This window comes from Amblyraja radiata, chromosome 9, assembly GCF_010909765.2.
Source record: "Amblyraja radiata isolate CabotCenter1 chromosome 9, sAmbRad1.1.pri, whole genome shotgun sequence".
NCBI lineage: Eukaryota > Metazoa > Chordata > Chondrichthyes > Rajiformes > Rajidae > Amblyraja > Amblyraja radiata.
The window spans coordinates 7680381-7693026 of record NC_045964.1 but is presented as its reverse complement, the minus strand read 5'-3'; the positions used below and the strand labels follow the sequence as shown (position 1 = coordinate 7693026).

Below are 12646 nucleotides of genomic sequence, written 5' to 3'. Positions count from 1 at the left end.
AGCAAGGCAGCAATACGTCAAGCTAGGACATTATATTGCTGACCGCATATCCTTACTGCTCTCAGATCTCCAGACAGCAGAGTGCTTCACGGGGTGCTGCAAGATCAGAACGGCTTCACTCACTGATGCAGAGGAGTCCGTCACGGTCAGAGACCACATGGACTTGTCGGGTCCCCTGGCAATTCGCCCAGCTGGAGTGTAGCAGAATGCAGTCCATGGATTGGAACCCAAATGGAGATCAGGCTGGTTTGAGCTACGCCAATCGCTGCAGAGACTAAATTACTTGTGATTCAACAGATGAGGGTTCCAGTCTAGTCTTATTCCCACACGTTGGGCATGGCAATGGACCAGGGCCACCCCAAGCACACTAGCATGGAGCTGGGGGAAACAGTCTCATCGGTAATTAAACTCATGGGCCACAACCACAAGAGAAATGGATTCCAACCAAAGTGTTTTATTCATATGTGATAGACGATGGACAGGTAAAATAAAAACTTACGTCATTCTCGGAAGTCCCGCACAGGCTGCAGGATTTGCACTCAATACATTGCCAGTGATAGGTTTTCACAGCTGCAGTCATATTGACTGTGAACTGCAAACAGGAGGGGTGACCTGAGGGGATGCAACAAACAGGAGACCTTTACACACCATTTCCTGAGTCGCAGAGAGAGGGGGTGGGAAAGAGGAGGGTGGGGGAGAAAGAGTGGGAGAGAGGGAGGGGGAGAGAGAGAGCAGGGGGAGGTATGGAGCAGGAGAAAGAGAGGGGAAGAGAGGGGGGGGAGAAAGAGGGGGAGAGAGGGAGAGGAAGAGAGGAGGCAGGGGAGGTATGAGCAGGATGAGGAAGATGAGGAGGGAGAGGGAAGATTGGGGAGGTAGGCGGAGATATGTACGGTAGAGGGGGGTTAGAGAGAAAGACGAGGGGAAGAGAAAGGAGAGAGAAAGAAAAAAGGGGGGGAGAGAGAGAGGGGGTGTGGGAAGAAAGAGTGGGGAGTGTTTGGAGGTGAAAGAAGAGGGGTGGGGATAGAGGGAGGAAGGTGAGATGGGAGGAGGGGATGAGGGAGAGATGGGAGGAGGGAGAGAGGAAGAGGGGATGAGGGAGCGATGGGAGGAGAGTGGAATGGGAGAAGGGAAAGGGAGGGATGGGAAAGAGAGGGGATGCAAAGCAGGACTAGAGGGCACAGAAAAGAAGAAAGGGGGAGCAGGGGAGAGACGGGGAGGAGAGAGAATGATGGGGCGATTTGAGAAGATAAGAGAGGAATGGAGGATGGAGTGAGCGGAGAGAGGGGGAAGAGAGAGAGGACAATGAGGAGGAAAAGGGGAGAGAGAGGAAAAGGAGGAGGAAAAGGAGAAGAGATGCTGGGAAAAGAGGAAGGAAGTGAAAGAGGAGGAAGTGCAAAGCAAGTGAAAGTGCAGAGAGGAAGCAGTGAGAGAAGAGGACAGGGAGAGAGAGGTTGAGAGGAACCTAACAGGAGAGAAGGTGAGGGGGTGAGCATTTAAAGGAAGTATAGGGCAGTGGGGGCGAGAGAGAGACAAGGCGGGGGTGGGGGGGGGGGGGTGGGTAGGGAGGATTGGGGAAGAGAGAATGGCAGTGGGAAATGGATGCGGAAGGGGAAAGATGGAGGTGGCAAGAGCTAGGGATGGTGGGGGGGGAGATAAGGAGAGGTAAAGAATTGAGAGTAAGTGTGGGTGAGACGATAAGATGAGGTTAGTGAGGTAACCACTCCCCACCAAAAAAAGAAACACAATGGCCAAACTATGATGGTGGAGGAGTCAGGGTGAACGAGAGATGAAATACACATAACTAAAAAAGAAAAAATGAATAAGATTCAGAAACAAAAACTATTTAATTGAGTAATTAACCCTTTCGCTGCTGGGCAGAGCTGCTGTGTAGAATGCATGTTTGTCCTAACTAATCTACAGCTACACCATTAGAATAGCCAACACTATCCAACCCAATATTAAGTGCAAATACAAATTAAATACCAGTGAACCATCAAAAATTAATAAACACTGAGAAATTGGACACAATTGTGAGACCATTCGGCAATTTATTTTTCTAACAAATAAAGATTTCATAAGCTCCACAGCATTTTAATCGGCTTTATAAAGAACTTTTTTTTTTATACATTTAACATTGTACAACAAAACAACAGCATCCATGTTAGTTGATGGTGACAATACCATAACTTCATCACAAAGGGCGGAGGAAAGGAGTTACAGCAGATTACGGTGAGACTAATTAATAAATAGAAAGTAGGACTAGACTTCCAGACGGGCTATGCACATATCAGACACTTACCACATCCACATTGTAGCACTCCTATTCAGATTCAATCAAATGGCCTTGATAACAAAAACTGAGCAGAGTTGACGCTTTTTCTAAGGGTTCATCGGGCAAAACAGCCGCCATGCCCATTAAAAAAAAAAAATGATCCATTTCTTTTTCAAAGGAAGCAAGGTATCTACATAAAAACGTTTATTTTTTGGGGCTAAATTGTCAAACATTGCCAAGTGTGATCAGTTCTTTCCTCTCCATTGCCGTCCTCTACCTGCGAATGCCGCAGAAGACCTGATTTAAGGTTTCCAAATCAAATTGGCAAAGAAAGCAGTCTTCCTCAGTGACGGACTGACCAGGGTGTCAGCTTGCCCGATGGCAAGTGGGCCCCTGATGAAGTGGGCCCCCTATATCAAGTGGGCCCCTGATGAAGTGGGCCCCCTCTGTCTCCTGGCAACCAATATTTTTAGACCCAGTCCGCCACTGGTCTTCCTTCACACAGCTAGAGTGCTCAGCGGATTCCCCAGGCTGGCTGCCATTAATGAGGAGCTGGAAGGCAGTGCCTCCTAGAGGTGAAGGTGGTCACAATTCTCCCCTTCCTTGTCTCCTCTGAGGACTAGTATGCACGGTGACCACTGCCATCTGGGATGTCTGGTGAAGGAAGGAAAGCTGTTTGTTTAGAAGGCAAGTCTTTTTTACAGGTTCACCCATCCATTTTAAAACAATCAGGCTGGCAACTTGGTTACGGAAAATACATCGCCAGCTCACATCTCAGCGACTGCTCCAACAGAGGCAACCCTCCCTCTCCCCCCCCCCCCCCCCCCCCCAATTAGTTCTAATCATGCAACCGATGAAACATATTTTCAATTAAAAGCAAGTTAAAACACAAACCATGCTCACATACCTTGCGAGGTTATTGATGACTTCTTTTCAAGTTAACAAGATGATAGGTTGGTGGTGTAATTATATTTCTCGGGCAAAGAACCTGTGCTCAAGGGTCGTGGTCCTCTCAATAGAAGCCCCCGCATGGATGTTAGCGCTGGGTAACACCACCAGGCCAATTCAGATGAATGAGATGGGTCAACGAGGGGGGGGGGGGGAGGGGTTGACCCTGGAGGTGGGCTGCGTTCTCCTCCAGGGAACAAAGACACAACTGCTTCTTCCACCTCCGCTGTAAAAGCCGAGGACTACAGGTGTTAGAGGTGTGCAATCCTCTGGCGAAGAGGGTCCCAACTCAGGTGCATTGGCTAACTCTACCCACATGAGAGAAGAGAGCTGACTGAGGGCCATTGCACTGTGCAAGGATCGAGGCAGCCCGCATATCCCTGTGTTCCCCACCGATTCACTCATTTAAAGTCAATCAAATGTCTTTTTTTGTTTGTTTTAAAAAAAATAAATAAAAAATAAATCCCAAGTCAAAAGCAATCCCGATCATCTTCGAAGTGACAGATTCATCGTGTTTACTGATGAACGATTAAATGCATCAACTCTGCTCAGTTTCACACAAAAAAGGTCTAGACTTCAGCAGAAACTTTTCGTTTCGGCTCCAGGCGGCTTCCACTGTTGTCAACACCATTCATTAAATCCTGCCCGAGTTGATGGGTTGGTTTGTGGTGCGCGGGCAGGTCATCGCCACGATGGCTCAGTTAGCCGCTGCACGTGTGATTTGCATCATTACTAGGCGGGAGGGCACTGTTGGTTGATAGCAGCTCGTCCATATCCTCATCGTCAAAGCCATGAAACGTGGAAGCATCGCTTTCAGATGAGACAGCAAACAAGTCCTCTGCCGTGCGCAAGTCCGGCTCCTTAACGGCTCCTTGTCCAAAATAAGCTAACATGTATGATGATGTACATATCAGCACATGGGTTCAGTAAAACACACACACACACACACACACACACTCACACACAAAATGATTTTTTTTTAAGTCAATAGCAGATCCCACCTCTAAACACACAATATCTAAACTAGCAAAATCCTCTTAATCTCAAACCCTGCTATGTTGTTATTTGCCAGACAGCGAAAGGGTTAAAAAGCTAATCATGAGATAATATAAAACATGGCTTAAAACACAAATGGAACAGCCCCTTTCATTGCTAGATCGAAGAATTCTAACACTTATGCACAAAATAATTCCAACATAGTTTTATTAAACCACGCGCATATTTCAAACCACAGCCAGTTTGCTGTATAAATGTTAAGGTTATAAATTGCCTTTGGCGTGGTGTCGTATTTATGTATTGTATTATTTCATTTGATTGGATCGCAAGCTAAACAAAGCTTCTCAGTATATCTTGGTATACGTGACAATAATAGATCTAGTAATAAAGTGAACCTAGCATTTTTTAATCATTGTATTTGGAGAATGGGATGGTAATAATGCACAATAGCCCAAGGGTATTAAAATGTTTCATAGTACTTGGACAACTCAGTCTCTTCACATACTCGTGTCGTTTAAAAAATGTAAGGCTTCTGGCATTAAGGTTAATTTAAACAGAGCTGGTAATACACAGTGTTAGAGATGTCTAAACAGAAATAACCACTGTTGGGGCAAGCGGTCTTGAAAAGTGCCAAATCCCACCATCACCCCAGTCCCCCCTCACCTCCACCTCAACATCATTCAATGGCGATCGTTCCACTCAACACCTTCGCTCAGCCCACCTGAACCAAACCTGATCTCCCGGTTGCTAAACACTTTAATTCTCCTTCCCATTCCCGCACTGACCTTTCTGTCCTAGGTCTCCTCCATTGTCAGAGTGGGGCTAAACGCAAATTGGAGGAACAGCATCTCATAATTCGCTTGGGCAGCTTACAGCCCAGTGGTATGAATGTTGACTTCTCTAAGTTCAGGTAGCACCAGCATTCCCTCTCTCTCTCTGTCCCTCCACCACCCAAGCCGCACCAGCTTCTCGTTTTCACCCAACAAACAGCTAACAATGGCCTGTTTCTTTTATCATCGTTACTAGAAGGGCCTCAACCTGAAACGTCACCCATTCCTGATGCTGCTTGTCCCGCTGAGTTACTCCAGCCTTTTGTGTCCATCCCATCTCTCTTTCTCTCTCTGTGTGTGTGGTTAATTAACCTTGTGGACCTTTTTAATTTTTTGTTATCTTGAGTGCGCTCTTTTTTCTCTTCCCTCGTCAACAGCGGAGGTTAGGATGTACAATAACCAAAGGTCAGAATTCACTCGTCTATGTGTAGCTACAAAATTCGTCAGGCATGTTCTCAGTAACTATTTGGAGGGGGGGAGTGGTAGAAGATAAAATCTTACTTTGATATTGTATCTTTCAAATCTCTATCAAAGCCCTTTGCAACCCATCAGATTGCCGTTATAACCTCAGAAAGATGGCAGCCAGATTGCAAAGTGAAACTCCCCACAATGACGTGTCAGCGGTCAGATAGAGTCTTTGAGAAATTAATGTTGCACAGGGCAATAACTTCTCTGCTCTTTTCTTTTTAGGACTGTGCCCTGCAATCTATGGCAGAGAGGCCCTTGGCCAATGTCCCCACCCTCAGAGGGCAGCTCATCTGACAGGCTGGCACTGCCTCAGCACTGAAACACAGCACTCATAGAGTCATAGAGTGATACAGCGTGAAAACAGGCCCTTCGGCCCAACTTGCCCACACTGTCCCAGCTACACTAGTCCCACCTGCCTGCATTCGCCCTATATCCCTCCAAACCTGTCCAGCTTGACAACACCTTTCCTATAATGTGGTGCCCAGAACTGTACTCTAAATGCGGCCTTATACAACTGCAATATGACCTCCCAATTTCTATACTCAATATTTTGTTTAAGAAAGAACTGCAGATGCTGGTAAAATCGCAGGTAGACACAAAATGCTGGAGTAACTCAGCGGGTGAGACAACATCTTTGGAGGGAAGGAATGGGCTCACCCGCGGAGTTAGGGTTAGGGTTAGGGTCTACCTTCTATACTCAATACCTGACTTATGAAGACCAATGTGCCAAAAGTGTTTTTGACCACCTGCGACTCCACCTTCAAGGAACAATGCACCTGCACTCCTAGATCCCTCTGCTCTACAACACTCCCCAGAGTTCTACCATTCACTGTGTAGGTTCTGCCCATGTTAGACTTCCCATCTCTGAGACTCTAAGGCTACACATGAATCTGAAGTCTTCCATCTTGTGCAAGAAGGCTCTTCCTCCCCCACACTGCTCCTTGAATCCCTAAGACTTCGGGTAGGCTGTCTGTACGGAATTTGCACGTTCTTCCCGCCTGGGTTTTCTCCAGGGGCTCTGGTTTCCTCCTAAATCCCATGCAGACTTGTAGGTAATCGGCTTCGATGAAAAATTGTTAATTGTCCCTAGTGTGTAGAATAGTGCTAGTGTACAGGGTGATTGCTGGTCGGCGCGGACTAGACGGGCCGAAGGGCCTATTTCCACGCTGTATCTCTAAATAAACTAACAGAGTTAACCCAAGCTTCTAGCAGACAAGGTGTGAGAATCAACTGCAGGGGATTTGCTTTCAGTTTTAACACTGTACAGAATGGAAAGAAGGTGGCATCGGAGATAAGACCAATTTTTATTTAATGTGCTTTTAACGTAAGCTTTGGAGCAAAATTAGTTTATCGTTCTCATGATTTTTCATTGATGTGTACAGAGTAAGAGTCCAATGAAGAAACAGGGTGAAGAACTGAAAACAAGGATAGACACAAAATGCTGGAGTAACTCAGCGGGTCAGGCAGCATTTCTGGAGAAAATGGATAGGTGACGTTTCAGGTTGGGGCCCTCCCTCAGACTGCTGTCCACGCTCTCCAGAGATGCTGCATGACCCACTGAGTTACTCCAGCATTTTGTGTCTATCTTCGGTATAAACCAGCATCTGCAGTTCACTTTTTTTTTAAATTATAGACTGAAAACAAAGATTCTGTTTGGACTGCATGGAAAATTCAAGTAAGATGAGGGTTGAACTAATGTTCATGACCCCACACCCAGTCCAACAAGTTAGGGTAGGTGTCGCTAACCATTGGGTAGTTAGTGACCACTAGATTAGTGTTATAGTTGAAACACCATGTCTGTTTAAACTGAACTAGCGGTTTGTTTAAAGCAGTTTTTAAAGATGCATTAGAATTAGTTTTTAAAGTCCAATCATCTTGAAGTTTAATACTCAGACTTGAATGGTCTCTCAGTTTAGCGTCTCGAGTTCCAGCTCTGGTCTACGTGTTATGTTCAATATTAGCACCAATGCAGTACAGATACTGATCTAGTGGAGAAGCATGTCACTTTAAAAATAGCGTCTCACGCCTATCCTCAGGGTGCTAGTTTTGTTCTGAGAACTCACCCGGCACCTGTACGTGTTCACCAGATTGCCGGGTGCATAAGTGCATGAAAAGAGCGGGCAGGAACTGATCTAATCAGTGGCTGCCTCAGGTCAGGTTACGGTTCATCTGATAATATTTCATGGGTGCACCTACCAGAACGGCCACAGTCAGAGCAGGAAACCAGCTCCTCCGCCCTGCCCGTCTTCTTGTTCATGTTCGACCCACCCAGGCAGAAGTCACAGTAGTTGTTGGAGATGATTGCCCCGTCTGGGCCCTTCCGAGCTGCGTAAACACAAGACACCAAACCAGAATAAAATTTAAAAGGGCAGCACGGTGGGAGAGATACAGCCTAATAGCGCCAGAGACCCGGGTTGAATCCAGACTACGGGTGCTGTCTGTATGGAGTTTGTACCTTCTCCCCATGGCCTGCGTGGGTTTTCTCCGCGATCGCCGGTTTCCTCCCACATTCCAAAGATGTGCAAGTTTGTAGATTAATTGGCTTGGTGCAAGTGTAAAATTGACCCTAGTGTGTATAGGATGGTGTTAGTGTGCGGGGATCGCTGGTCGGTGCGGACTTGGTGGGCTGTAGGGCCTGTTTCTGCGCTGTATCTCTAAACTAAAGTAAAGAATGGGGCTCCACAAGCGACCCAAGTAAAACACAGAAACTGTTGGAAGCTCTTAGTGATCGGTTGATTGAAGGATACAATGTGGAAACAGGTCCTTTGCCAAATGAGTCTACGCTATTCTCCCACTTTGGTGTCCACCTTAGGGGCAACATACAGAGGCCAGTTAACCTGCATGTTTTTGGAATGCGGTTGGGAACTGGAGCACCTGAAGGAAACCCACGTGGTCACAGAGAACGTGCAAACTCCACACAGATCGCACTCGAGGTCAGGATTGAACCACGGTCTCTGACGCTGAGAGGCATTTTTAGTCTCAACTCAAGCTTTTGTCTGGCGAGGTATATTTGCAGAAAATCAGAAGGCAGATGGGAGTGTGGGGGGGGGGGGGGTGGAAGGGGGACATTGAATCCCACTCATTTAATACTTCTATTAAAGTGAATTTACTGCCACTAACAACAGTCTCTGCACACCCACCATCCTCATCTTTGGACACCCTGTGCGTAGGCGAGAGGGCAGAGCTGAAGATGTCCTGGTTGGGTTGTTCCTGGGCTTGGCCAAGCTGGTCATCTGCGAGTTACGGTGCCAGGCGGAGGAGGGCTCTGCCCGAGCCGGCTGCCTGCCCCTGTTCCGGGGTTACGCCCGCACCCGGATGGTACTAGAAAGGGACTACGCGCTGTCCACGGGCACCATGGGGGATTTCCAGGACCGCTGGGTACCGCATGGTGGGGGGTGGAATGCATCCTTGACGAGGATTATGATATAGTTGTGCAGCAGTATATTTAGTTATAAGAATATAAGAATATTTGTTTAGATAATTGGGTGATTTTGTATTGTTGGTGGGTTTGTTTGGTATTGTTTTGAATTGTACATATTATCGCCATAAGCAGTTACATTTATTTTTTGTAATAACATTTTTAAAAACAGTCTCTGCTTTGAGCCGTGATTTGCACGGATGATGCCGGCTCACCATGACTTGTTCTGGTGGTCTCCTGCACAGAGTTGTACGGGACGATCGCATATTCTGATCGCAGGACCTGGTGTGGCCGCGGACAGATTTGACAATGCATCCTGGTAGGATCATGAACCCCAGCCAATTTTTTTTTCTGCTGCCAATGCCCAGATTCCTAACCCGGTCCCTACTTTATCCCGTCTTGGGTTAGCGCCCAGCACAGTCCGAGATTCCAGCCTGGCTGCTGTAGCTTATCCACGTGGACTAACGATGAGATCTTAATCAAATATTACCTCTGGAGTCCTCCAACGTTCTATTCTTGCCCCTGCTCCTACTTCGCAATGACACGCCGCTCCCTGGTAAACCAAAAACATAACATCAGTCTCCTGGTGTACAGTCATAGAGTCACAGAGAGATACAGTGTGGAAACAGGCCCTTCGGCACAACTTTCCCAACAATGTCCCCGCTACACTAGTCCCACCTGCCTCCATATCCCTCCAAACCTGTCCTATCCATGTACCTGTCTAATAGTTTCTTAAACGTTGGGATAGTCCCAGCCTCAACTACCTCCTCTGGCAGCTTGTTCCATACACCCACCACCCTTTGTGTGAATATGTTACCCCTCAGATTCCTATTAAATCTTTTCCCCTTCACCTTAAGCCTATGGCCTCTGGTCCTCGATTCACCTACTCTGTGCAAGAGACTGCATCTACCCGATCTATTCCTCTCTGTGGATTTCGCCTTCAACTCACCATGGGTCTGCCAAATATTTGTCTGGTCGTCAATCGACACCGGGGAGACAAATCTACTTCCCTCAGCCCACGCTGCAAACCCCATTCCCTTGATATAAAAAATAACAGCCAATGTTTGCACAGCACCTTCGGAAACATCCAAATGCTTCGCAGAAACAAGACCTGCAGGTATGTGCAGGGAACCAAAAGCTTGGTCAAAGAGGCAGGGGGAGCATCTGAGAAGAGGATAGAGAAGGGCTAGTAGGAATGGAATCCCAGAGGGGTCAAGGTGCAGAACTCAATAGGTTAGAACTGGAGGAGGACTTAAGGGCCTGTCCCACTTTCACGAGGTATTTCACAAATTCTCCCGAGTTTTCCCCTTGATTCAAACTCGCAGAATGTTCGTAACAAGTCCGTAGGAGGTAGTAGGAGTTCGTGGATATATCGTAGCGGCTCGTTATGCCAGCCGTAGGTACTCGTGGCATCAGGTAAGTCGGGACGTTTTTTCCAGCCCGGTAAAAAATGTCCACGAGTAAAAAAATGGTTGGGATGAAAGAAATTGCAACTTTTTACTCGTAAGGAGGGCATCGAAATAGTGGTGGGAATTCGTAGACATACTCGTAGAAGTTTGTGAACATAGTCGTGGAAGGTCGTAGGAGTTCGTAGAATACCACGATCTTGATTTTTTTTTTAGGTCCTTCAATGTCGGCACAGGTTTTGAATTAAGTTGTGAAAGTGGGACTGGCCCTTCAGGAGAGAAGAAGAGCTGTAACTGGTGCAATGAGGGTGAAATCTGGGAACTGTTATTGGTACACCATCGTCAGGTGCATTGAGATAGTCAAAGCCATACAGTGTGGACATAGGCCCTTCGGCCCAACTTGCCCACGCCAACCCCATCTACACTAGGCGCACCTGCCTGTGTTTGGCCCATAACCGTCCAAACCTTTCTTATCCATGTACCTGACCACAGTGAAAAATTCTGTTTGCGTGCTATCCAGTCAAATCATACTACAAGATGGACGCAAAATCCTGGAGTAACTCAACGGGACAGGCAACATCGCTGGATAGAAGGAATGGGTGACGTTTCGGGTTGAGACCCTTCTTTAGACTGGATCAGAAAGGTCACCCATTCTTTCTCTCCTGTAGTGTTGCCTGGCCCGCTGAGCTACTCCAGCATTTTGTGTCTATCTTCAGTGTAAACCAGCATCTGCAGTTCCTTCCTACACAAACCATGCTGTATATGAGTGTAGTCAAGCCATGCACAGTGAAACAGTGGGATGATTCTAGTAGACCCTATTCTGACCGCGCGGATTCTCTCCGAGATCTTCGGTTTCCTCCCACACTCCAAAGATGTACAAGTTTGTAGGTTAATTGGCTTGGTATAAGTATAAATTATCCCTTATGAGTGTAGGGTAGTGTTAATGTGCGGGGATCGCCGGTCGGCGTGGACTCGGCGGGCCGAAGGACCTGTTACCGCGCTGTATCTCTAAACTAAACTAAAGTAGCCTAGTTGGGCCGAATGGCCTAATTCTGCTCCTATCACTTACGAACATATGAATCCCATGTTATAAGCGGAGATGCTTTCCTGAGGGACATTCGTCTCTCATATTGAGCCACTTATATCACATATCTCCCAGCTGCATGGCCCATGCATTAGGAAAGCGTTTAGGAAATACCAGTGTCAGGGAAAGGGATGGGGTCCAGGGATCAGAGAGGCAGTGTAGGAGGAGTTCAGGAGGAAAACGGGTTAAAGGAGGGGGATGTGGTGGAAGTTGATTGTAGGACAAAGTATTACTTTGAGAGGCGACTACAGCTCCCCTTAACGCAATGCCTCAGAGAAAATGCATTGCACGTCATATCACGCACAGTAGAGAGCATGCTGACCGGTTGCATCGTGGCTTGGTTCGGCAACTTGAGCGCCCTGGAGCGGAAAAAACGGCAAAAAGTAGTAAACACTGCCCAGGTTCAGAAATAGCTACTTCCCCACAGCCATCAGGCTATTAAACTCAACTGAAACAAATCTCTGAACACTAATAGACCATTATCTGCTTATTTGCACTTTATCTGCATATTAATTGATGTGTGTATATATTTATATAATGGTATATGGACACACTGATATGATATGTTCTGTATCCGTGCCTACTATATTTTGCTGTGCTGATGCAAAGCAAGAATTTCATTGTCCTATCTGGGACATATGACACTAAACTCTCTTGTCTCTCTTGATCTAAATCTTAGCGCACTGTTCACTCAAACGTCGACCCTCCACAGCCCCGCAGATTCACCACATAAATAAATTTCTTCTCATCTTTGTCCTGAAGAGCCTGTTTCTGCTCTGTATCTCTAAACTAAACTAATCTCTGCCCTTCACATATACCCTCCCCACCCAAAAGCAAGGGGAAGCTTGGAGATCACCGGGCAAGCAAGCCCTATCGGGGAAAAGTCCCTCATTCTGGGAACCACATCTGCGGAATCAGCATTGGAGGGCCTCTGTTGCATTGAGATTGTTCTCTCTGGATCAGAGAATATTCAAGAAAGATTTAATAGTAGTGCTGAAAATTGTGAAGCATGTTGAATACCGTCAAAGAGCAACTAATTGCGTCTACTCTAATGCCTTTTCTCCCCCACAGTCTTTTTTCACAGTCTCGTAGCATTTGTGTACTTCAGTTTTGATTTTAAAGATGCAGCGCAGAAACAGGCCCTTTCGGCCCATCAAGTCCGCACCGACCAGCGATCGTCACACATTAACACTATCCTACACACTCCAGGGACAATTTACATTT

At 46.8% G+C, this 12646-nt stretch overlaps 1 protein-coding gene across 7 annotated transcripts in view; it reads right to left on the bottom strand.

The window, feature by feature from the left end:
* The window catches only part of dpf3 (double PHD fingers 3), a 175360-nt gene that overhangs the window by 43105 nt on the left and 119609 nt on the right, over positions 1 to 12646 (bottom strand). For 4 of the 7 annotated variants that reach the window (XR_004413033.1, XR_004413034.1, XR_004413037.1 and 1 more), the window contains 3 exons: positions 9423 to 9485; positions 7711 to 7839; positions 500 to 612 (listed from right to left, as the gene is read on the bottom strand). Coding sequence is in view for 1 of the 7 variants with exons in the window: in XM_033026623.1 (XP_032882514.1) it covers positions 500 to 612; positions 7711 to 7839; positions 9423 to 9485 (305 nt within the window). In the remaining 6 variants the exon portion in view is untranslated. Of the gene's footprint in view, positions 1 to 499; positions 613 to 2028; positions 2927 to 3179; positions 4107 to 7710; positions 7840 to 9422; positions 9486 to 12646 lie in introns of those variants that run through there. The other 3 variants (XR_004413035.1, XR_004413038.1, XR_004413036.1) reach the window with 2 other exon arrangements.